The 26,395-nt window shown below is 37.8% G+C and overlaps 1 protein-coding gene across 9 annotated transcripts in view; it reads right to left on the reverse strand.

Moving 5' to 3' along the window:
* The window catches only part of LOC101718101 (cytidine monophosphate-N-acetylneuraminic acid hydroxylase), a 98,744-nt gene that overhangs the window by 44,194 nt on the left and 28,155 nt on the right, over positions 1-26,395 (reverse strand). For all 9 annotated transcript variants that reach the window (XM_087181825.1, XM_087181822.1, XM_087181821.1 and 6 more), the window contains 3 exons: positions 21,949-22,040; positions 7,492-7,601; positions 4,928-5,118 (listed from right to left, as the gene is read on the reverse strand). In XM_087181825.1, coding sequence (XP_087037951.1) covers positions 4,928-5,118; positions 7,492-7,601; positions 21,949-22,040 — 393 coding nt within the window. The remainder of the gene's footprint in view (positions 1-4,927; positions 5,119-7,491; positions 7,602-21,948; positions 22,041-26,395) is intronic.

Here is a 26,395-nt window from a genome sequence, read left to right on the forward strand (position 1 = left end):
AAACATGTTCTATGAGCTTGTATGTGGTCTATTTTGGAGAGCAACCTGTGTGCAGCTGAAAAGAATGTGTATTCTGATTTTGTGAGGGTGGAATGCTCTGTAAACATCTGTTAAGTTCATTTGTTCAAGAATTTGAGTTCTAGTATTTCATTGCTTATTTTCTGTCTAGTTGATCTATCTGTGACAGTGGGATACTGAAGGCCCCCACTACTACTGTATTAGTGCTTATTTGATTTTTCATGTCTGTTAGTATTTGTTTTATATAGTTGGGTGCACTAGTGTTTGGTGCATATGTATTTATGACTGTCATCTCTTCCTCTTGGATTGTTGCCTTTACAAGGATGTAGTATCCTTTGTCTCTTTTAATCAGTGTTGGTTTGAAATCCACTTGATCTGCAAAGAGGATAGCTACTCTTGCTTTTTTTCGTGTTCCTGTCACATGGAGTATTGTTTTCCACCCTTTAACTCAGTCTATGAGTTTCTTTTTGAATTAAGTGTGTTTCTTGTATGCAGCATATTGTTGGATTTTGCTTCTTGACCCATTCTGCCAGTCTATTTCTTTTGATTGGTGAATTGAGACTGTTAACATTGATGGTTATAACTGATATGTATTGACTTATCAATATGTATGTCATGACTTTTTTTTGTTGGATTCTGACCCTTTGCTTTAATTTCTTGCCATGCCTGATGGATTCATTTTGCTGGGCTTCCTGGGGTTGTGAACCTCATTGTCTTTTCCTAGGATATTGTCTAAAATTTTTTGAGTGCTGGTTTGGTATTCATGAAGTTCCTAAGGTGCTCTTTGTCATGAAAGTATCTTATTTCTCCATCAATTTTGAAAGATAGTTTTGCAGGGTACATCAGTCTGGGTTGGAGGCTGTTTTCCTTGAGGGCTTGAAATATGTCATTCCAAGCTCTTCTTGCCTTGATGGTTTGCATTGAGAAGTCTGCTGTGATTCTGATGGGCTTTCCTTTGTATGTGATTTGTTTCTTTTCTCTAACTGCTTGTAGAAGTTTGTTCTTCTGTTGGGTTTCTGGAATCCTAACTATTACATGCCTATGTGTAGATTTTTTTTGTTCAAGGCCAGTTGGAGTCCTATATGCCTTGCTTATCTGTATGTCAAGTTCTTTTCCCCTGCTTGGGAAGTTTTCTGCCATCACTTCTGTGAACAGTTTTTTATGTCATCTGCACTCTCTCCTGTTTCTTCATTGATTCCAATCAGTCATATGTTATTCTTCTTTGCATTGTCTAGCAGCTGCTGGATTGATTTCTCATGGTCTGTTACTATTTTAAAGCAATTGTTCTTTTCCTGGTCACTAATGGCAATCTTATCTTCTATATCTGAAATTCTGTTCTCACATTGGTTCACTGTGCTGCATAAACTTTCAATGGAGTTTTTAATCTCCTGGAAATCTGTTTGCATCTGTTTTATGGATTCCATTTGTTTCCTGTGTTGGGATTCCATCATGTTCCTCAGATCCTCTATTTTTTTATGTATGCCCTCTCTAGATTTATGAATCATGTCTTGCACTGTGGGCACAATCTCTGCTGTTATCTGAGAAATTATTCCTGATTTCTTTTTTTCCAGATCTTCTTTTGTGGCCAGTTCAGGGAGTTCAGGTGGCTGAGTATCAGATTGTTCCAACTCATTTCCCTTTGGGGTTGCTTTAGGTGATCTGGAAGTCTGGTTTTGAGACTTGTTTATGTGTCTTCTCATTTCAAAAGGAGTGGGTGCTGCTGGAGCCCACATGGCTTACCTCCTCAGTGCTGGGGGCAGTGGTATGGCAGCTTGGAATCTTCCTCTTTATTTTTGAAACCTGCCTTAGGCCAAGCAGAGTAATTCTAGTAGAGGGTACAGAGTGGGAAAAGCCAAGCTGCAGATATTGGTGGTAGATGGAGTTCTCTATGACCTTCATTTCTTCTCACTCCCAAAGTAGAGCTCCCACTAAGAAAGAATACTGGGCTATAAGATATAAAGACCACCCCATTTGAGGGGTCCGTTTTGTCACCTTTAAAGTCTGACAGCCCCCCTTTGATATGCGGTATGTATTATTTATGCTTAAAGAGGATCCAAGTTACCATCTAGGCAAGACTATAAAGTTTAATACAGTATAAGGGAAAACTATATTTGACACTTATGGTAATCTCAACTCAATTCACAATCATCCAAGTATTTTTGTATAGCTATATACATGAAATTGACTTTCATTTATGGAACATTCATAGAATAAGAGGATTCCTATATACCATTGTGAGCTAACAATAATCAATGTCTAGGCATCTGTTACATTTCAAATATACACAAGTGCTAGGTAGTTTTACATGTTTGATTCTTACAGAATGCTCTGAGGGTTTTTGTTTTGATAGATGAGGAAACATGTTCAAAAAAATACAACTAACAAATAATACATTGGTACTAAAATTTAAATTTTCTGAATCTAAACATAGTATTTCTACTGGAAGTTTGTTTCTAACATTAATGAATACCCTCTCTAGTTTAAGAACTAGACTAGCACATAAACCATAACATCAGGTACAATGAAACAAATAATCACAAGAAAAGTATGAACAAAATCTACATATCAGCTATACCAACTACATCCATATTCATATTCTAACATTGTGTTAAAAGCTGTCTAAATAAGTAAAATCCGTGGTGGGAAGTCAGTTTTTTCCCCCTCAGAAAACAAAGGATTCAAAAATCAAGGATTCTTTGAACATCCTTTCAGCCTCTTTCTTTCTTTTTTTTTTTTGGTACCAGGGATCGAACTTGGGACCTCACGCTTGCGAGGCAGGTGCTGGAACCACTGAGCTAAATCCCTGGCCCTGAACTTCTTATTTTAATCTTGGGTTTTAAAGGACTTTGAGAGCTAGGATGAATTACCCTATATGTATATTTATTGTTTTGTGATTTTTAAAATTTCTGATAGCACCTATTAACAATATTATCTATTATAACACTTTATTTCTATAGTAAAATCACATTTCTTGGAGGAAAGGGTATTCACTAAAGTACATTGGCCTTTCCTTTTTTTTTTCTGGGAGATTTTATTCAATATATAAAGGTCAGACAGTAGAGATGGGGACAAATGACTTCAATGTTTATTAGTAGATCAGGAAAGCATCAAAAAGCAAGGGTCTATCAATGAGACTGACTCATATGTGTAAAAATGGCTCCTTCTACAACTTTTCAGTGATAAATTCTTGGCCACATACTGAACTTGTGATGTTTTAGTGCACAACAACTTTGTTCCACACAAACATGTGAACCTCAACCTAAACTGCCTTTTAGGCCAGTGGTTAAAGAGTAACTTGACAAATGACATTAACAGCTGTTACTTGCCCTATAATTGAGTATATTACTATGGAATGTCTCGCATTAGGAATTTAGGCAATTATATTATATGACAGACAGACACTATAAAAATGTAATTGCTGGCCGGGATTTTATCTCAGTGGTACTGCATGTGCCTCACAAGCACAAGATGCAGAGTTTGATCCTGGTATCCCCCCCCCAAAAAGCAATTGCCCCATATATGATTAAGATACTATTACTCCTCATGCCATAACAAGTTACACTAAGTCCATATAATCCAGTTATACAACACTAGAGCAGGGGGCTCTCATAAGCCTAAAATGATACAAGTTTACTTCCAGGAGCTTGTGCAGGCTAAAGTCTTCATGCAATAGACAAGTTGATTTTTAGTTGTAGAAGCACAATACCTTAGTGGATTGTGATCAGTCAAGTACATTGCAGGTAATTTGTTTCTAAATCAGTTAATTAAATTTTTTAAATAATGCCCTTTAAGAAATAATAAAGTAGAGGATATTCATGCCTTCCTGTTCCCACAGAATAGAAAATCAAGAGGACAGTCAACCAATGACCAACATATCCTTAACCAAGGATATTTCTGTCACAATGTGTTCTACACATGAACTTTGTGGTATAAGGTCACAGAAAAAAAAAAAGATAAGTTAAACTGCCTCAGTAGAACATTGTAGACAATGCTATGTATTTATATAGGCAACACAGAAAAAGTGATAAAAGCTTCCAAAGAATGATGAAGAAAGATGACCCTGAAATTAAGTAAAGGAATTGGGAATATGATCTCTCTTCCAGTAATTCAGTTCATTCCCCAAAATTGTGTGGTTTCCTAAGTGAAAGGTCTGTTCTCTCCTTCCTTTCAACTGTGTGGGCTGGGAAATTTCAGCTGGACCATCAGCATGTACTACGCTGCTATGGTTTTGGTGAAAGGTTCCATGCAGTTGAGTCACGAGTTAGTAAGCTGGGAGCACAGTGTAAGGGTGCTACAAATCAGGGTTTGGCAATCCAGCGTGTCAGCCAGATCTCACCTGCTGCTTCCTTTGTGCAACCTTACACGCTGAGGCTGTTTTTCACTTTTTTAGACAATTGAAAAGAAACTCAAAGGGAAAGTAACATTTCATGACACATCAAAATGATATTGAAATGTCATTAACCATAAACAGAGTTCTGTTGGAACAGTCAGTGTCATTCTCATTCAGAGCTGTCTAAGCTGTTTTTGTGTGATAATGGCAGAATGAGTTAATTGTAACAGCAACTATGTAACTTGGAAAGTCTAACATGTTTACACTGGCTCTTTATATTTAATACACACTGATTCTGCTATAAATATTGAACTGAAAAATAAAAGGTCAACTCTGATGACTCTTCTGCCTAGACTTGTACCAAATGACTAAGATTAGGAAGTGAGAGGGTTATTAACTCCAACTTCTTTCCCACAAGAGCTCCTGCCTCATTTCCAATGTTATTTCAGTTTGCAAATTTATTAATCCTCTTTCCATCACTCTAAATGAATGTAGTTCAAAGTAAGTGGTGCTTGCAGAAGAATTTAACAACACTTTTGTGCAGCATCATCTTACAAGTTGGGGATCAGGGCTCATTACCTTAGGTGGTCCGAATGCATGTGGCTAATGTAAATTAGGTCTGCTTTGCACAGCCTCTCTAGCCAGTCAGATGGAGGCTCATGGAGTAACCACCATCCTCTGGCAAACGCAGGACCAATTAACCAAGGATCAAACACCATTCTCTTGTCTCCCAATTTGAGGTCCATGCAGGCATGAGTGAGATATGTTACCTGTTAGAAGAGAGTGAGCGTTCTATTACTCAGTCATTGCTGGTCAGCTACAGTGAACTGAAAGGTTTGGCCTGTTTCACTGACCAGTCAGGTTGGAGAACTTTGTTGCTAAGCGACAGCAGCAGAATCGTAGGCTCAATTATACCACAATAGGAGCTTTGAATAGGACACAATTCCCAGCAGCGATTATGACTTTGCCAGAACAGAAATTCTCACGATGGATTTAGGTATCAAACCAATTGATTTATCTAGTTTAAATTATCTATTTATCTATTTATTTGATTATCTATTTAAACTTATTCCTAAGTACTTATTTATGGTCTGTACTGCAGAGTATCTTTTGGAACCAGTCCTTCAAAACACAATGAGATATTATGATAAGTACTTGGTGATTTAGATGCCAGAGAGGCTGTGAATGGGAATGGGAATGAGTGATTTGAAATGAGCTGGGTGGGTGGGACAGCCATGCAGAGGAGACTGACAACCAGCTAACAGGCATGCATGGCTTGCTCCTCTAATTGCTCCTCTAATTCATCTGCTAACTTACCCCTTCACCTTCGCCAGGGTCACCTGAGACAGGCTACAAAGATTTACAGATACATGCAGACAGAGAATTCCAAACCCCTTCCTGTGCCCTGCCCTCCCTCGCTGTGGTGTCCATAGAGAAGGAACGTGGCCGTGGCCGGCAGCAGAGACACCTAACAATACCTCCAATGTGAAAAGCCAACAGAGCAGGAGAGGAGAGGTCAAAGGATCCAAGAATTGTATATTATGCCTGTTTGGAGTAGGTTCCCATTTGTTTCCTCAAAACACAATTGCCCCAAGAGACACAAGATTCCCATTACACAGAAAAACTACATTTTTCATCACCTCTCCCAAACTACTGAAGAATACGGTCTGAAAGAAACTGTCTTCTAAAGCTGGAAAAATGCATAAGAAGGCTCACAAAAGATCTCAGGACATGGTGTAGGAATAGATAACTACTCATCTGCTGTGGTTTGTCCCCCAAAGGTTTGTGTGTTGGGGGAAGCTTGGTGCTCAGGGTGGTGGCAGTGAGGTGATGGTGAGGTAGGATGAGAAATAAAACTAGGTTGAAAGGAGACCGGTAAATCAAGAATTTAAAATCATACTTTTAAGAAAAACTACAGCTTCAAGACAACCTCTTCTCTTGCTTTTGGAGTCCACCCTAGCTTGTGACTTCCTCGCTCCATTTTTTTTTTTTTTTTTTTTTTTTTTTAGTACCGGGGATCGAACTCCAGTCCTTGTGCTTGCGAGGCAAGCAGCAGAACCACTGAGCTAAATCCCCAGCTCCCTTGCTCCATTCTTACAGAGACTAGTGTTAAATTCCTAAAGGCTCTTTTCAATAATCTGCAAATTTCCAGTCACTTGGCCCTTTTCACCTGCAAACTGCTTTTTCCTCCAGCCCAGAAAGCAGCTGGATTAGAGACAGCATGTCTTAACTTCAAACATATCTCTACTTCAAACCCATATAGGTGGCTTGCACTGGAACCTGGCAGAGAGTGCGAATACACAGCAGAGATCACTCACATTGAAAACAGCCTTTAAATGTGCTCTACCCTGGCTTGTAATGTGCCTCATTTCTGTGAGCACCCACATTCCACTCTTGAGTGTGTCCTATATCTCTTATATCTACCTCTTAATAAATCTTTCTCATACCTCTTTTACTGCTGTGTTGTAAAAATTATTTTTCTGTGATGGGAGTCAGCAAACCTGCATACTTATTTTAAAGGGGTGGATTAAGTTCCTTATTTCAGCCTCAGGGATGCTCAGACCCAGCCTGTGACAGTGGGACTTTTAAAGGTGGGGCCTAGAAAGAGGTAATTGGGCCACTGGGGTATCACCTTGGGAGGAGTTAATGTAGTTCTTGCAGGATCAGTCTAGTTTCCCTGAGAATGGGTTGTTACAAATTAACCTGGCACTTCCTCTGAACCCTTCTTCTGCCACTCTTGCATACGCTCCTGTTGTTGTGACACTGCCTACCATGAAGCCCTTGCCAGAGCTAAACAGATGCCAGCACCATGCCCTTGAACTTCCAGAGCTGTAAGCTAAATCAACTTCTTTTTGCTATAAAGTATCCAGTCTTCAGTATTTTGTTACAGAAACAAAAAATGGACTAATACACTACTCTGACAGTGATCTAGCATCAAGGTTAATTTCTGAACTTTCTTCAGTAGCTTTGCATGACTTTTCTTTGGGGCTGCCACCAAAACCTTTCTCTCCTAGATAGATAATATATATTATATATAGCACATATAATATATATTTATGTATATTCATTCTTATTCTTAAAGAACATTATAATTTTAATAAAAACATTATAATAATAACATTATAATTGTAATGTTTTCTTACCTGTACTTCCCCAAAAGCCAAATCTTCAGGAGACCTGGGATCTGAATCCCAAGGGTTTGGAGGATTCAATTCTAGAAGTAAAAGCCCATTGTTTTCATCCATTTCAACAACTAGAACCAAAGGAAAGTAAATCTGGGTTAGAAATAAAAATGACTTTTAAAAAGTATCCCTGAAATAGAAACATGTGGCCCAAGTACCCAAAGTGCCACAAACTGAAGGAAAATCAAAACCAAAGGCAGCACTCACTGGAGTCAAGCAGTATTAGCCCAGATAACAGCTGAAGACAGATACCAACTCATTTCCTGATTCATATTACAGCTAAGGCAGTAAAGAGACCTTGGCTACATTAGGACACACAACAGAATCATATGCTGGGACACACTCACATACACACACACACATACACACAACTAAATGAACAACAGAGATGGTTCAAGGTGCTATGAGGGTATTTAAGAAGAAATATCTAATCTGCTTATAAGAGCCAAGCAAATTTGAAATAGAAATAATCCCTCAGTGGGACTTTGAGATGGGATGTTTGAGGAGACAAAAGAAATCTAATGGTATGAGAGGAAAGAGATGGGGGAATAGTGTGTGTAAAGACACTGAGGCAAGGAGAATTCGGTAATCACAGTTTGGTCAGTGATGACCTAGGAAAATGATGTTAGGTCAGACAAGATATATAGGTTGGTCAGTGTAGGTCAAAATGAACCCTAGATACCATGCTGAGTCATTTGGATTTTATCTTATAACACTGAAGGCTCAAAGAAGCAACTGTGGCAGGGCCTGTTACTAGCCTGAATGAAATCCATTGTCATCTTTCCTACTATAGCATTCTGATTTTATTAAGAATAGTGATATGTCTGTCTATGACAAGCCTATCAGGATTTCCCAGGCACCTTTGCAATCATGAGTAGCCATACAAACAGCACATATATATATATATATCTGGGCAGTTCTTCCAGTCTTCTGTGAATGGCGGCCCAGCAGTGTGATTTCCTGCTCCATTTGCCCTTCAACTCCCTCTCCTCCTTGTGTGAAACTTGGTTGCCACAGCTGTAAGAACAGGATCCATCTTGACACCCCGAGGAACGAGGCCACAGACCAAGGATAACAAAGCAAAAGGATGGAAGGGGCCCAGCACCATGAAAAACCATAGAACAGCCATGCTGCCCTGGACAGACTGGTTTCCAATCTCGTGTGAGGTAAGGAAACCACCCTATATGATCAGACCACTTTCATTGGGTTTTCTGCTAGATACAGCCAAAAGAAACTCCTCATTGCTTTAGCAAGAGAGGAATAAAATTAGTTTTAGCCCATTGTGAGCACCAGGAAGAGGACCAATGGGAGGAAGCAAGACCCTATTAAAATTATATGTGAGGAGATCCAGCAGCACAGCGCGGATGGGCATGGCTATGGGACTCATGTGGCCTTGTTTGAAGCCTCATTTTCTCTCTGATTCATGGGTGATCTTGGACAAGTTACTTGATTTTCCATTCTCCAGTGTTACCATCAACCTTTGCTACTTCCAAGGATAGATAATCCTAGTAAGTGCAGCAATTGCATTATTGCTAAACAAGACTTGGGCAGTCGCTGTTGACCTGTGTCCCTACCTTGTACCCAGTACCCTCAAAGTATACAAAATTGCTTTATGTACACTTTCTAAATGAATACGAACTATACTTACTATGGGGCAATTGTCTATGGAAGAAACTGAAGTAAAAACTATTATAAAATGAAAACAAAGACTCATCTGTCAAATTTCAATTTTCTGCATTACTTGAGGGAACCAAAACAAGCAAAGGATTGACAATGTAAAGATTTCCCTTTACGAAAGTCTGTTTGTTATCTTTCCCTCTTCTTAGTTTCACCATCTTGGTTCTATACTTAAATTCTCCCTCTCTTCCCTGACAAAACCATGACTCACTTAGACAATCTGCATGGAGAGCGCTCTCTGGTTACCAGAATGCTCGGTCCCTGACTTCATTAGGGATTCAGATGTCACCTAATCAGAGAGGGCTTGCTTTCATCGTCACTTTCTTTTTCTTTTTTTGGAGGGGGGTTATTTTACCTATACCTAACTTTAGTTGACACATAATAATTGTATATGTACACAGCGCACAGTATATATGTGTGTGTGTGTTTATTGTATATACGTATATTATATATATATATATATATATCACATATGCACACACACAGCATAGTGATCAGATCGGAGTACTTAGTATATCCATCACCTCAAACTCTTATTTTTCTTTGAGTTGTGAACATTCAAAAATCTCTACCTAGTTTAAAATATACAATCAATTATGGTCTAGTGTAAGTATCCTACTGTGTATAGAACACTGTAAGATATTATTCCTATCCAACTGCACCCTCATTCCCATTAAGCACCCAGGAAGGGCTTTCTGATCCCTCCATGCCCAACAGTGTTCTCCAGCCCACAATAGTCCCTTCCCTCCTAGACTTCTATTCCTCATTTTCTTCCCAGCCTATATCATCACTAGATCTATCATATACTGTTTGTGGTCTCTCCCTCTTACATGACAGTAAGGTCCATGAGAAGTGGGATTGCATTTTGTTTACTGCAGGATTAATCTTGTCCCAAGAACATTTTGTGGCTTTTGAAGTATTTGCTGAGATAACTGATCTGCAACCTTAATTTCTTGCGTCTCACAACTGTCTTGGGGATGCTTAGCCCTCGTTTTCAACCTGGGCACTGCTCCCGCCCAGACCTGGCATCTTAAATCAGGAAATTTAAATACAAGGTTTTCTCAACATAAGCTAAAAATGAAACATGAAACTCGAAACATGATTCCAGCAGATACTGTCCTTTGGCCCCTGCCTTCCGTCATTCCTCTATTTTCTCTGCATAGGGCATGTGCTCCCACAGACCACTCCCACAGACCCCCTCTGCCCTCTGGACTTGGCCACCAGGAGCCCCAGTGTGAACGTGGGGAGTGAGCTCAGTGAGGTGGGGCTGTTTATTTCTAAAGCTCACATTGACCTGGCCCCGCTCTGGGTGTCACTGGGTGAATTATGATACCTACTTCACATGGCTGTTGTGGTGATTCAATGAGATAATGAGTCCCAAAGTGTCCAGCACTGTGAGCAAATATCTAATAAATAATAGTGATATGTTGGCGATTGTTTTACACTTAGAGGAATGAACAGAGTTAGTGAGAATGCTCCTTGTAGGACAAGCAAAGATATAAACCAGCAGACACCAGTTGGGAAACACAGGAGTCTCCTGGCAACTTCTGAGGAAACACTTGCTCTGAGACCCACTTGTAAGGAGTGTTCTTCTTCCCACTTTTTTCTCTAAAAGATATAAAAGTGTAAGAGGAACTCTTAACTATTGTTGGGAAGCAAGCATCATTGGGGTCATTACGCTTCTTGCGCAAAGATAAACTGATTTAGTCAACAAAGAAGAGTGAATTTCTCCAAACTCCCTGTTTCTATAAAGTAGTGAGAAAGTGGTAGCCTTATTTTGACCTTGCAAACTGATGAAATCCAGATCATTTGCATTATGATTTCATACCCAGATAAACAAAGGTCATGCCCTAAAACCTTCATTAAGGAAGAGTAACTAAAATAAGGAATCAGAACTAAAATAAAAACATATCAGAAAATTACAAAAATAAAGTAATTGGTTATTGGCATTAGGAAAGCCAAGAAGTAAATCTTACTTAGGTGACTGCATCATACAAGGTAGATACCATAAATGGGTGGGTTATTTAACAAATTGTGCTGTGGCAAGTGGTTTGGTAAGTTTTCCAATTGATTAAGGCACAAAGGACAGCAACCAAGCCATGAGAATGTATGATAAAACAGAATATCAAATACAAGGCAGAGTAGGCCTGAATGTTTAACAGCAATGGGAGTAATTCCAATGGAAAATCTAAATAGATACAAATGTAAACTGAAAAAGTTGTGACATCAGAACAAAGTAGCAAGCACTTCTTGTCAAAAGGTAATTGGCAACTATTGGCATCATATGTGACAGACAAATGCAAGTAAAGACACTGAGATGCAGTTTTGTCTCAAGTGAGAAGTCTGAAAGACTAAGAGAGCCCTGAGCTCAAGAGGAGAAAATATGAGGCTGTAACTATTTGCTGGGGGTGGGAGGTGGGGTGGGGTGGAATCTGTCCATTCCAATGAATGGATGAATGGATGATGACTCCTTCATTCATTCACGTAGGATGTAAACACGAAAATGGTGTATTCATCATACTTTTTCAGTTTATGACATTTCATCTACACAAAATTATCTTTTAAATTTATTCTGCTTAGTTTCATCTCCAACTCTTATTTCACCTCCCTATAGGTACCGTTCTGAAAGCTTGTGTAAAATGTGTAATACATTGTGTCTGCATTTTTAATTTACATACAAGGCATTGGGTCCCTAGATTATTATTTCTTTTTCTTTTCTTTCACTTAAGATGCCTTGTGCACATCTTGGCCACTTCTGAGTCCCACAACACTGTACCTATGCACTTAGGCTGTTTGCCTTCAGTTTCTGCCACAACAGAATTTCTTTGCTTCCCAACAGGAGTGGGATTTATGGACCCTGGCGTGTTTATGAACCTCGTTTGATTAACTGCTGTCAGACTTCTCTGCAGAAGGGCTGCTCCAGCCACCTTCCCTCCACAGATACAACAATCTCATACCGCTGAAAACAACTGGCATCATCTTAGTTTCCAACCTTTTTTTGGTGTTACTGGGATTGGATGCAGGGCCCTTGCACTAAGCTACATCTCCAGCTCTATTTTCATTTTTTATTTGGGGGCAGGGTCTCACTAAGTCAATGAGTTGCTTGGGCTGGGGTCAAACTTACGATCTTCTTGCCTCAGCCTTCCAGAATACTGACTTCAGCCATGCACCTCACCTGCTTTATAGTTTCTGACTTCTTACCAATCAAAAAGATGAATGTGAACCCTACTCCCACTTCACTTGAAATTTTCTGATGACTAATGAACTTGTAATTTTCTGATTTAAATGAATTTAATAAGAATCTCATATGTTTAAGAGCTTTTGGGTTTCTTCTGCAAAATGCTAGTTCCTATCCCTTCTTCCCTTTTTGAGTTGCGTATTTTTATCTTGTAAATTTGCATTACTTCCTACCATATGCTAGACATTAATCTCTTGGTTATAAATGTTGCAAAATCATCTTCCAAACTGTCACATGTTTTTTATTTTGTCCATTAAGCAGAAGTTTTTAGTACTGATAAAATCATACTGATTGCTACTTTTAATTTATTACATTATGCCATGTAAATTGCACTTTTGAAATACGTATTGCCTGAAGAGTCAAAAAGTGTCACCCTATCTCTAGCTCACAAAGTATTGTCCTGTATTTTTTCTTTTAGTTTTATAGTCTTTTCTTTCACATTTAGGCTTTCAGTCCACATGAAGCCACCTTTGGGCTGAGTTTGGTAGGGGCAAGAGTTTCTGTTAATCATATTCTTCTGCCAGTAATTCAACCTCTTTACATCCTCTTTACATTTACAGCTAAAAATACAGAGAAGTTCTTATGCATCGAGACGGACTCTAGTTTTATTTTTGATAGCAAAAAAAGGAAACTATGTACAGGTTAAATTACAACAGAGAAACAGTAAAGTAAATTACATAAGCTAATATTTAATGTGAACATATTTTTAAATTATGTATATAGTCATGTACCACATAATGACATTTTGGTCAATGACAGATCACACATACTAACCCCGTACAATTAAAGCATAGCTAAAAAATTGCTAAAACCAACTAAGTGTGGTAGTGCACACCTATACTCCCAGCATTCTGGGAAGCTGAGGCAGAAAAATCACATGTTCAAGCCCAGCCTGGGCAATTTAACAACTGAGACCCTTGCTAAAAAAAAAAAAAAAAAAAAAGAAAGAAAGAAAGAAAGAAAGAAAGAAAGAAAGAAAAAAAGAAACAAAATTAAAAGGTGGGAAAGTATCTCAGTGAGAAGAGCCTGGGTTTAACTCCCAATAACACAAAAAAATTGCTATTACTAGTGAAGGTACAAATAAAGGGGCAAGAAAAAAGGAAGTGCAGCAGAAAAAAAAGAGCCCCTAATAAAATTCACAGTGAAGGATTCGGCAGAAGCCTTTGCAGACCTCAGCCAATTCCTTAAAAAAGTTTGAAAGCATGGCCCCCCAAATGGAAAGGCTCTCCTGACTAGAGAGGAGAGTTCATGGAACATTATCTGCTTACAAGCAAATCTGGGATGAAAAAACAAACCAAGCAAATCACTGTGGACATGTTTCTGAAAGGTCACCAGCTCCGGAGAGCTTGGCAGGTCCTCGGGAGCGATCCCGACAGCCTTGTCATGAAGTGGTGGCAGCTCCCTGGGCCACTCCCCCTGAAGAGACTGCAGAGGACAAGGTCACAGTTGGGGACAGTGATGTTGATCATCCTGGCCCTATGTAATCCCTAGGAGTGTGTGTGTGTGTGTGTGTGTGTGTGTGTGTGACTTAGTTTTTAACAAGAAAACTTCAAAAAGTAAAACGTAAATAATTTTAAAGTTGAGAAAAACTTATAGAATAAGGACATAAAGAAAATATTTTTGTACCAGGTGTGTTATGTATTGTGTTTTAAAGTAGGTGTTACAAAGAATCAAAAGGTTAAAAAATTCATAAAGCAAAAAAAAGTTACTGTAAGCTAGGGTTAGTTTATTATTAAAGAAAGAAAAATATTTTTATAAGTTTGGTGTCCACAGCAGCACACACACAGCAATATCCTGGGGTCTCCACACCCATCCCCACTTGTCCTTGTCCCACCTAGAGCACCTGCCAGTTCATTCACAGGAGGTGCACCACACAGTTCACACAGCTGTACTATTTAAAAAATCTTTTATGCTTTACTTTTATAGTACTTGTCTATGTTTCAATACACACACACCATTGTGTTACAATTGTCTAAGGTATTCAGCGCCACATCAGTTGTTCACGTGTTGTTTAGCAACAACAGGCTATGTCATACAGCCTATGGGTATGTAGGCGGCTACATTATCTAGATCTGTATATGTAACATTCTAGGGCAGTGATGGTGAACCATTTAGAGCTTTCAGTGATAACAAACAACCTGCTGTGGCATACGTGCCACAGTTTCGCCACCACGGCTCTAGAATGTCTTCACAATGATGAAATTGCCTACTGGTGCATTTGTCAGAACATATCCTATCATTGAGTGCTATATGACTATATGTAGAATCTGACATATCAGATTTATTATATTTTATAATATTAACAAGATTAAAAAATCAAGGTAAAAATCATTTATGTAAACAATTACAATTATTCATAAAATTAAGCCTAAGAGAAGACTGAAAAATGGGACAACTGGATAGACCAACAGGAAATAGATTTGAGCAACACTGTAAACTCACTAGACTCAACAGGTGTGCACAGAACTCTCCACCCAACACCAGGACACTTTCTTCTCAAAGGAGTGGGGAACATTTTCTTGTACAGACCATATGTTAAGCCATAAAACAAGGTTCTATAAATTTAAAGGGGTCAAAATCACACAGAGTATATTCTGTAAACACAATGAAATGAAGTTAGATATCAATAAGAGAACAAAATTGATAAACTCACAAAAGTAGAAATTAACACATTTCTAGATAACAAATTGGTTAAGGAAGAAATTAAATGAAAAATTAGAAAATACACTGAAAGAAATTAAAACTAAACATGATATGCCAAAGCTTAGGGAATGAAGCCTATAGCAGTGCATGGAGAGAACCTTATACCTGTACACACCTATATTAAAAAAGAAGAAAGAGTTAAGCCCAAATATCCTAACATTCTACCTCAATAAAATAGACTAATAAGGTAAAATAAACACAAAACAAGCAAAGGGAAATAAGAACTAAAGCAAAGACTAGTGAAATTTTTAAAAAAGAAAAACAGAAAATTCAATGAAAAAATACAGTATCTGGCTCTTTGAGAAGATAAATTCATAAATCTTTAGCTAGAATGACCAAGAAAATAGATTATTAAATTACTGTAATCAAGAATGAAAGAGAGAACATTACTATTGCTCTTATAGAAATGAAAAGGGTGATAAGGGAATACTGTACTATGAATGATAATACACCAACAAACTGCATAACCCAGAATAATTGAGGAAATTCCCAGAAATCAACAAATTAACACAACTAACCCAAATAGAAACTGAAAAATTTGAGCAGACCAAGTGTATTCAAAAAACTTTCCACAAAGATAGACTCAGGCCCAGATGGTTTTACTGATGAATTTGACTAAAGTTTCAAAGAATTAGCACCAATCTTTCAAATATCCTTTCAATCAATAGAAGTAGAAAGAATACTTTACAACTCATTTGATAGGTCAGTCATCCTGATACCAAAACTAAGCAAAGATATTACAAGAAAAGAAAACTTCAGACCAATGGTTTTTATAAATATAGACATAAATTTCCTTAACAGAATATTAACAAATGCAGTTTAGAAATATAAAAAAGGATTACACAACATGACCAAGTGGGGTTTATGTCAGGGTGATTCAATACCCCAAAATCAACCCATAATGTGATGAGTTGATTAGAATAATGTGAATAGAATAAAAAGGAAGAAACCACAGGAATATCTCAACAGCTGCAGAAGAAGCAATTATCAAAATGCAACATCATTTAATGTTAAAAACAAACAAACACTCAAAAACTAAAACATAAGGGAACTGCTTCAACCTCATAAAGAGCACCTTAAAAAACCCTCACAGCTGTTTTGTCCCTAAGAACAGGAACAAGACAAGGAAATCTGTTCTTGGTACTTCAGAAAGTGCAATAATAAACAAGACACACAGATTGGAAAGAAAGAAGTAAAACTATCTGCACAGAGGCCATGATCTTGTAGACAGAGGTGCTAAAGTACCCACTAGAAACTATTAGCCTGAAGAAATGAGTTCAGCAAGGTTGCAGGATACAAGTTCAATGTTTTGTTTTGTTTTGTTTTTTTCAATGTTTTAAAAAATTGATGACATTTCTATACATTAGCAGTGAACAATCTTGAAATTAAATTTGCAAAACAATTCTATTTACAATTGTATAAAAAAGAATAAAATAGGAATAAATTTAACAAGGAAAATACAAAGCATACTCTAAGAGCTACAAAACATGGTTGAAAGAAATTTTAAAAGACTTACTAAATTAAAAGATATTGCATGTTTATTGACTGAGAGACTTAGTAAGATGGGAATATCTCACTCAATTAACAATCCCTGTTAAAATTCCAGATGCCTTTTTTCCTCCAAGAAATTGACAAACTAATTCTAAGATTCACATGGGAAGTCAAAGAATCTATCCAGAAGAGTCAAATAATCTTAAAAAAGAAAACAAAATTGAAGGAATTACACTTCCTTATTTGAAAAACTTACTCCAAAGCTACAGTAATAAAAATAGTGTACAAATGACATAAGGATGACATATAAATCATGAAATAAAATTCAAAGTCCCGAAATAAACCCTTACATTTTTGATCAATTTATTTCCAACAAGAATGCCAGAACAGTTCAAAAGGGAAAGAGTCATCTTTCTGAAAATGGTGCTCCAGCAACCACATATGGTGAATGTTTAATTTTTTAATGTATTACAGTAAAATATATATTGCCATTAATCCTTCTCAAAATATTCCCCCTGGCTTTGACACATTTGCCATCATTCTTGGCCTTTCTGAAGCAATTCCGGAAGTCTCTTCTGGATGTGTCTTTATGAGGTATGATCCAAAAACGTGGTGAACGCTGCTGTCAGGGGCCATCCAATGAAAAAGCTGGCTTGTAAAAACATGGTAATGTATTGTCATCTAACTTATTCCCCAGTTCTGGCACTGTGTGACTTCTGCCTCTTTTCTACAGTAAGAATGACCATGAAAGGTAAATGTTTTTACTCAATTCAGAATATTGAGGCAGCCACAACAGTGTAATCAAACACATTCACAAAAGAGGACTTCCAGAGCTGCTTCAGAAAGTTGCAAGAATGATGGAATAAGTGTGTTTGAAGCAAAAGAGAGTATTTTGAGAAGGACTAATGGCACTGTGTCTTTTACTGTAATAGTTTTTAAAACTTAAATATTCACCATTTTTTTAATCACACCATGCAGAATGAAGTTGGACTCATACATCACATGATATGGAAAAATTAACCCCAAATGGATAAAAATACCTGAATATAAGATTGATACAATTATAGTACTCTTAAAGTAAAATATAGGAATAAATTTTCATATTCTTGGGTTAGGCAATGATCTTTTAAATTTCGTAGACTATACTCTAGTCTATGCTAATTAGAACATTAGATTTAGAGTTTTATACCATATACTTTCTTAGACACTAGAGGCATAAGATTAAAAAAAACCCCACAGAAATATATTGGACTTCATCAAAATTTAAAACATTTGTGGTTCAAAGAACACAAGCAAGAAAGATGGACAACAACAAGTGTTGGTGAAGATGTGGAAAAACACAAATAATCAATTGTTTCTTGTAGGAACACAAAATATGCAGTACTTTGGAAAACTGTTTGAATGTTCCTCAAAGTGAAATTCAGAGTTACCATATGGCCCAGCAATTCTTCTTATAGTTTTATAACCAAGAGAACAAATATAAAAAAAGTCCAGATAAAAAAGTGCCCAGGAAAATTTACAGTGTGTTATTCATCACAGACAAATGTGACACATCCATATGTGGTTTATTATTCATTCATTCAAAAAGAATAAAATAAAGAATGATACAGAGATTTAAGAATTGAGTTCAGCAAGATTGTAGGATACAAGGTCAATGGATGAACCTGGAACATATACCAAGTGAAAGAAGCCAGACATAAAAGACCATATATTATATTATGTCAAATAAATGAGCTATCCTAAAAAGAAAAATGCATAAAAACAGAAGGTAGACTAGTGGCTCCCAGGGGCTGGGAGAAAAGGGAAATAAGGAGTGACTGCTATTATTTACAGAGTTCCTTTTTGGAGTGATGAAAATGAAATGGAATTAGTGGTAGTGGCTACACAACACATGAATATAATATAAATCATTAAATTGCAACTTTTAAAAGGGTAAATTTTATGGTACATAAATTATTTCTCCAGAAGCGGCAGTAGCAAAGGAAGGCATCAAACACCAGAACAAAATATATCGAAACTGTCTAAGTGATGGAAAAATAAGTGAGATTCTTCTACTTTTCAGATTTCCAACATTCTAAGCATGGCCATTTTTATAATAACAATAAAACAAAATACTCACAGCTTATAACTTATCCTCAGGTGGACTAAACCCTCCTTTGCTTCCTGGGACATGGTAGGAAGTCATGTCAGTTCTGGTAGTATTAGACTGAAAAGCATTATCTTTTCCCATCCTGTGATAGTTCCTCTCTTGAAAAGGTTGAATTTCACTGGAATTTCCAGGACTTTATTTCACACCCTTCTACCAGCCCTGTAGTCACCTCTGGCCTTACCCTTCATCCACAGTGACAGTCAACACCAGCCACCACTACCACCACCCCCGCCCCATACTGGGCATTGAATCCAGGACCTTAGCACTGAGCTACATCCCCAGCCTCCCTCCTTCCCCACTTGCCCAGCATCACAGAGCCAGGACTGCAATAAGGGTGCAATAAGGGTGGCAAGGGCCACTACCTCCACCCTCAACCCCTTCGCTATAGTGGCTGTCTCTACAGGCCTTGTACAATAGACTTAGGAATTCTTATAAAAACTCCTGAGCAGCTGAAGATTTGTGGGTTATAAATTCATAAAGCTGATAGTCTATTGTCCTTTCACTTGTGCAAACTAAGAGTGTTTAAATCTAAACCTATGTGCAACATGTTTATACCAAATAAAATTGAACAATATTTGTACAGCACAATAACCAGTTCCTAGCTTCCTGAGCCAGGATGACAGACCCAGGGTAGAGTTTATTTGGGGAAATAACTTGGGTCCAGGTGTTCCTTTTGAAAGGTGGAGGGAAAAGGAACTTGTAATCAAAGCAGTTAGCAACTCTCCCCAGAGCAGTATTCCATCTCCTTGGGGCGCACCCTCCTTTCATAGGGCAAGTGGGAAAATATCTGTGGTGGCACTTTGCTTTAAAAGTTATCCGTAAACCAGGCATGGTGGTGCACACCTGTAATCCCAGCTACTTGGGAGGTGAAGTAGGAAGATCCCAAGCTTCAGGGGGCCTGGGCAAGTTAGTGAGATTCTGACCCGAAATAAAATCAAAAGGGATGGGGCTGTCAGTCAGTGATAGACTGCCTTCCTAGCAGGTGCAAGGCCCTGGATTCAATCCCCAGTATTAGAAAAAAGTCATTTGGAATTGGTCTTGCAGAGACACATGGGTGAGAATAACCTTGATGTTCCATGTCACATAGTATAGCCACAAGGATTTTAAGTCTGAAAAAATGTAAAAGTAGCATAATCAATTCTGTAGTTTAAAGGTCCAACCCAGGAAGCCTCCAGCTCAGCTGCCTTTGCAGGTAACCACTGCCAAGGCCACCTTGCTATTGTCCACATGTGTATATTCATATATATTCACAAATGGTTATACTATGTATAATATTTTAACTTGATTTTTTTGCCTTGCATTCTATAAATTTTATTTTAGTTTCTTCAATAGTATTACCTTTAAGATCTATCAGAATTAAAGTTTAAACTCCAATTTTTGTCTTGTAAACTGTCATTGGGAATGGATGTTCCTATGCCTTTTGACACACTGTGATTATTTCCCTGAGCCGTGGTCTTGGATGTGGAATTGCTTGGCCACAGGGGCCACACATTCTTAAGTGTAATAAGGAGACACTGGAGGGTTTGAGCTGGCAAATGACATGAAGCAATTTGGATCTCTGAAAGCAGAGTGGGTTGGAGCAAGCAAACTTGCAAGGGGGAAAGGGTGGAAATCACCTGGCCTGGGGCAGAGGTTTGAAGATGGGGAGGCAGTTGGAGTTGGAAGGCGTTGGGCACAGAGGCAACCTCGCTTACTACTGGTTTGGATGTGGGGCTTAAGGAAAGAGAAGACTCAAGGACGACATTTAGGTTTTGTTCAGTTGGACAGATGTGGGGCCATTCACAGAGATGGGGAATGCTGGAAGAGGAAAGGTTTTGAGGATAAGTCGAGGCTGCACATTAGGTGCTCTGTTCTGGCTGTACATTGCATTGCCTATTAGAAATTCATCTTCAGATCCCCAGGAAGCAGCTGGATCTCAGAGTCTGGAGTTCAGGAATGAAGCCAAAGCTGAAGGTGAGCTTTATGGAGGGAGTCACTGGGTAAAAATGGGGTTTGGAGCTGTGGCAATAGATGTGATCACTTAAGAGAATCACTTCAAGTTTAGATACAGAGAACTTAGGAAAGAGTTCAATGGAATTCTGACACTCAAAGTCTAGCAGGCAATGAGTCAGCAGTGGAGACTCAGAAGTGGTGGGAAACAAAGTCAGGAGAGTGTAGCAAATAGAATAATGGCTCCCAAAGATGTCTGGGAACTGAGTAAGTTAGGTGACAAAGGGGAACCAAAGTCACAGATGAAATTAAGGCTGCTAATCAGATAACCTTAAAACAGGCAAATTATCCTGGACTTTCTGGTCAGCCCAATGTAACCATTAGGGTCCTTAAAAGGTAAAGGAAAGGCAGGGCCGAGAATTTAGCTCAGTGGTGTCATGCCTGCCTGGCAAGCTCAAGGTCCTGAGTTCAATCCCCAGTACCAAAAACAAAGGTAAAGAAAAGGCAGAAGAGAAACAGGGAGAGATAGAATGACAAAAGGGCAGTCAGAGGATGCAATGTTGGTGACTATGAAGATGGAGAAAGAAAGCCTCTTTAAGCTGGAAAAGGCAGGGAAATCATTCTCCCCAGAGTCTCCAAAGAGTAATGCAGCCCTGCTGAGATCATAATTTTAGCAACAAGACCTACATTGGACTTCTGACCCACGGAATATGATGAATAATAACTTCACATTGTCATAGGCTACCAAGTTAGTGTTGAGAAGATCATGGACACAGTTTATCTTGTATATTTTCACAGAAAATTTCAGGCTCAATAAATGAGGTAATGTGTAAGAAAACAATGTCAGGCTCACTGTTATACCACACACTGTGTCTCTCAAAATTGTCATATCCTTGTTCTTAATAATCTATAAGCTTGTATTATCTACCACTTCATGTAAAGTTTTCATCAATATTGACCATCTTACTTATCTTTGCACCTGTTAAGATCTGGCACAATGTTCATACATGGCAAGGTCTCAGCAAATATTTGCCAAACCATTGAATAAATGAAAGTATTATTTGAGAAAATCCTCTATTTAGGATTTTCAATGTTGATCCCTTTTTAAGAGATCTATCATTTTAAAATCAGAATGTATCCAAAGCTTCAAGAAAGTTTGAAAATATATCAAAAAGAAGAACCACAATAACAACAATAGCAGTGTAAACTGATCAATATTGATGGTATTTACCCAGCTCGTCTTGACAGAAGCTTCCTGGAGGATTGATGTACTTCATGGTGCTCACATCTAACTTCCAGTTGTGTTTTGTACATTTAACAGACCTAGATGAAAAAGTTATACTTAGGTTTATAAAATATCATAAATAAAAATTAAACATGATTGTGTTTAAATGCATTGTTTGACAATGAAATTAGTTTACTAAACATAAAATACATGAAAAATTATCGATAGTACTCAAAAATCCAATAAAATGTAGAGTAATCAGTATGGAATTTTAAAAATCAAGATGAACTCAATGTCACTAGAATGACACATGTTAGAGATTGACAGTGACAACAGAATAAAGTTGTCTTTGAAATAGAGTGGTTTCTCCTGTGCAAGACAACTAAAAGAACACGGTCAGCTTGTCAACAAAATAGAGTAAAATGAGAATCAGTCACATCAAGGCTTTAAATGATCAAAATCATTTAAATATTTAAATATTTTAAAAATATCAAGCTGACTACAAAAACAATATGAATTCTTGCAGATAATCCTTATACATAAGTTACACAAGAATGTCTAACCTATAAAAATAAATCTAGGTAAGACCTAACTGTGACGAATACACAGAAAGAATATAATAGTACTTATTTATGATTTACAATCTCTCTGTGACCCTTAACCTCGAGAATAGTGTTCAGCTCAAGTTTTCATATTTTGAAAATTTTTTTTTACAATTGAAGATCTCAGATACAGGAAAGATTAAAAACAGTAGAGTAAAGACCAGTAGCAAAATATAGCCTCTCTGGGACCTGAAATGCAGACATCTGGAAAACAACAACTTGGTGACGAGAAAAAGATATAGATCTACAAGAATCAGGAGGGAGCCAACAGGAACACTAGAAACTACAGAGAAGCTGTAGAAATTGAGCATAAAGTAGAGAAAAGAATGAAGCAGTCTGAAACAGTAACTACAGTCCCCCGAGGAGAGGGACTATCTCCACCAACACAAGATAATCCTGGAGAGGGTTGGCAACCTCAGGGAGAAAGAATAAACTGGGCTGGCTATGATATCCCTCAAAAAGCTCATGGTTATTGTGAACTGCAAAAGCCATATGAGGTTTTTACTTTGAAAGTAACTCCTTCCACAAGGCATGGTAGAGCTTAAGAAGAAATCCATTGCAGTGCCCACCATATTTGAGATGGTTTAATCAGGAGCCATTGTGAGAAGAGGTTAATTGTTAAACTGAGCTAAAGAACATATACAAAACTATGCTTTAGAGTTTTTTGGGGTCATGGTACCACAATGATTGGGTGAGAGATGACAACAAGAGACAATCACAGAGAGGCTAAACATAGATCTTCCATGAAATTTAAGCTCAGGGTGTGAAGGTCATAGGGATCCTACCCACCATGGCAAGAAGCCAGTTGTGGGGGGGCGGCTCTGAAAGTGCTGGATTAAGTGCAGCTAGAGGACTGCTTGACCCCTCAACCCCACCCTGCTTCCCTGCTGCCTACATCCAGCACAGCACTCAGTGGTCTGTGTGCTTTCTTCAACTGCCAATGTGATTAAGGATATGCCTCACCTTAGATGGTTGCCACAGCATGGGGTGCATGGATAGAGAGGCCTCTAAAGAAGAGGGGCACCTCAAAAAACCATAGGCCATAAAGCCAGGCAGAGAAAGCAATTGGGGGACCCAGTGGGACATGGAAACTGGGAGTAGCAAAAGTGAATATAACACTAGAATGGATATCATTTACCACCATGCCCAACAGGAAAGGGGGTAGGTGCATCACTGAAAAGCAGGCACTAATTGAAGAGACCACCATGTGAGCAACAAAATCTTCACATTATATCAACCTGCAAACCTCAGTGCATGCACACATGCACACAAACACACACACATGTGCACGTGCACACGTGCGCACGCACACACACACACACACAATAGAAATATGAGAAAATAAGACCAAAAAATGCCTCCAAAAACTCCCAAACCCTCAAAGCTGAGGCATGGGGCATTGATTAAGGCAGGCTATGGGGGATCAAAACCAAACAACTGAAATATAACAAGTGATAAAAGAAGGGACCACAAAAAAACCCCAAATTGATAAAGTGATCAGTGTGCTCAAAACTGATATAACAAAACAGATAATAGATTTAATAAACAAAATGATCAGTGAGCTTAGAGAAGACATTAATTAAAAGCCAGTTGAGCTAAATAGAACAATACAAAACAGAAAAGACTGGTTTAGCAAAGAATTAGAGTCCATGAAAGGCACCAAACAGAAATCTAAGAGATTAAAAAAAAATTCTGTTGAAAGTATGGGCAACAGAAGTAACCAACATAAGAACAGATTGTCAGAAATAGAAAGTAGGGCTGATTCAGTTGACTATGTATTCCAAGATAGCACAACAACAACCTGAGAAGGTGGAAAATGGATCCAACAACTACTAGATGACACAAAGAGTAATCTTGGGTTAACTGAAATTAGTGAAAAAAATCAGAAGATGGTACAAATGGCATTAAAACCCTGTTTATAGAAATCAAAGCAGAAAACTTTCCACGTACAGGGAGAGAATTTAACATACAAATAAACAAGGCATATAGAACCTAAATAGCCAAGGTCAGTAAGCCAAAACACTTGACACAAAAATCAGATACCTTGACTCAAAAATAAGAGGACTCAACCTAAAAAAGAAAATTATACACCAATCTCTTTAATGAACATAGATACAAAGACACTTCAAAACTGATAGAAAAAAGCAAAAATCACTTATAAAGGTAAACCCATTAAAATTACAGGAGATGTCTAAACATAAATCTTAAAGTCCAGAAGAACTTGGAGCCCTGTCTCCATCTGATGAAAGCTATTCATGACAAACCTACTGGTAACACCACTTTAAATGGGAAAAAAATAGAAAGCTCTTCCTTTAAAATCAGGAACAAGACAAGGATATACTTGAACCTTTAGCCAGAGCCATCATGAAACAGAAAGAATAAAAGGAATACATATAGGAAGGGAAGAACTTAAACTATCCTTATTCACAAATCACATGATCCTCATGATCTTTATGAACAAGACCTAGGAAATTCCATCAAAAGACCCCTAGAACTGATAAATTCAGCAAGGTAGCAGGATTCAAAATCAACACAAAAAATCATTAATGTTCCAGTACACCAATAATGAACCCACTAGAAAGAAATAAGGAAAACAATATAATTCACAATACTTTCAAGAAAAATTAAATACTTGCCAATTAGTTTAAGAAGGAAGTGAAAGACATCTACAATGCATACCATAGAACTCTGGAAAAGAAAATCAAAGGGGACCTCAGAAAATTGAAAGATATCCCCTGTTTCTAGATAGGAAGGACCAATATTGTATAAATGGCCAAACTTCCAAAACTGATATATAGATTTAATACAACCCAAACAGCATTCCTCACAGAAGTAAACAATCCTAAAATTCATATGGAACCAGAAGAGACCAAAAATAGCAAAAGCAATGTTGGGCAACAATCAGCAGCAGAAGGCAGGTGTCGCAATCCTGGATTTCAAGTTATATTACAAAGCTACAGTAATAAAAACAGCATGGGGGGATGGGCTGGGGATTTAGCTCAGTGGTGCCACTGCCTTTCTCACAAGCACAAGGTTCTGAGTTTGATCCCTAATACAAAACAAAAAACAAAAAACAAAAAACAGCACAGTACTGGCACAAAAACAGACACATGGATCAATAGAATAGAATAGAGGATGCAGAAATAACCCCAGGCACGTTCTGCCAACTAATCTTTTACAAAGAGGTCAAAAACAAATGTGGAAGGAAAGATAGCTTCTTTAACAAATGGTCCTGGGAAAACTATCCATACATATGCACAAAATTGAATATAGACCAATATCTCTTATCATGTCCTAAACTAAACTAAAAATGGATCAAACATTTAAATATTAAAGCAGAAACACTCTGCTGTAAGATAAGGTAGGCAAAACTCTTAAAGACGTAGGCATAGTTAAGGACTTTCTGAACAGAGCCCTAGTTGCACATGAAATAACATCAAGAATCAACAAATGGGATCATATCAAATTAAAAAGCCCCTATGCAGCAAAGAAAAAACCACCAAAGTGAAGAGTCAACCTACAAAATGGGGAAATAATTTTGCCAAATACTCCACAGATGAAGGATAAATACTTACACATAAAGAACTAAAAAAAAAATTAGACCTCCTCCCCCCAAATAACAGATGCAATCAAGAACTGGACAACTGAAATGAATAGACATTTCTCAGAAGAAGTTGTACAAAATGGTCAATAAGTACATGAAAAAATTTTCAACATCACTGGCCATTAGAGAAATGCAAATTAAAACAGCACTGACATTCTATCTTATCCTAGAAAGAAAGGCTATCATCAAGAACTCAAATAATAAATGCTGGTAAGTCTTCAGAAAAAAAAATAAATCTTCTACAGTT

This window comes from Heterocephalus glaber, unplaced genomic scaffold (assembly GCF_053883595.1).
Source record: "Heterocephalus glaber isolate CG9 unplaced genomic scaffold, H.glaber_assembly_v1.0 deba00001472, whole genome shotgun sequence".
NCBI lineage: Eukaryota > Metazoa > Chordata > Mammalia > Rodentia > Bathyergidae > Heterocephalus > Heterocephalus glaber.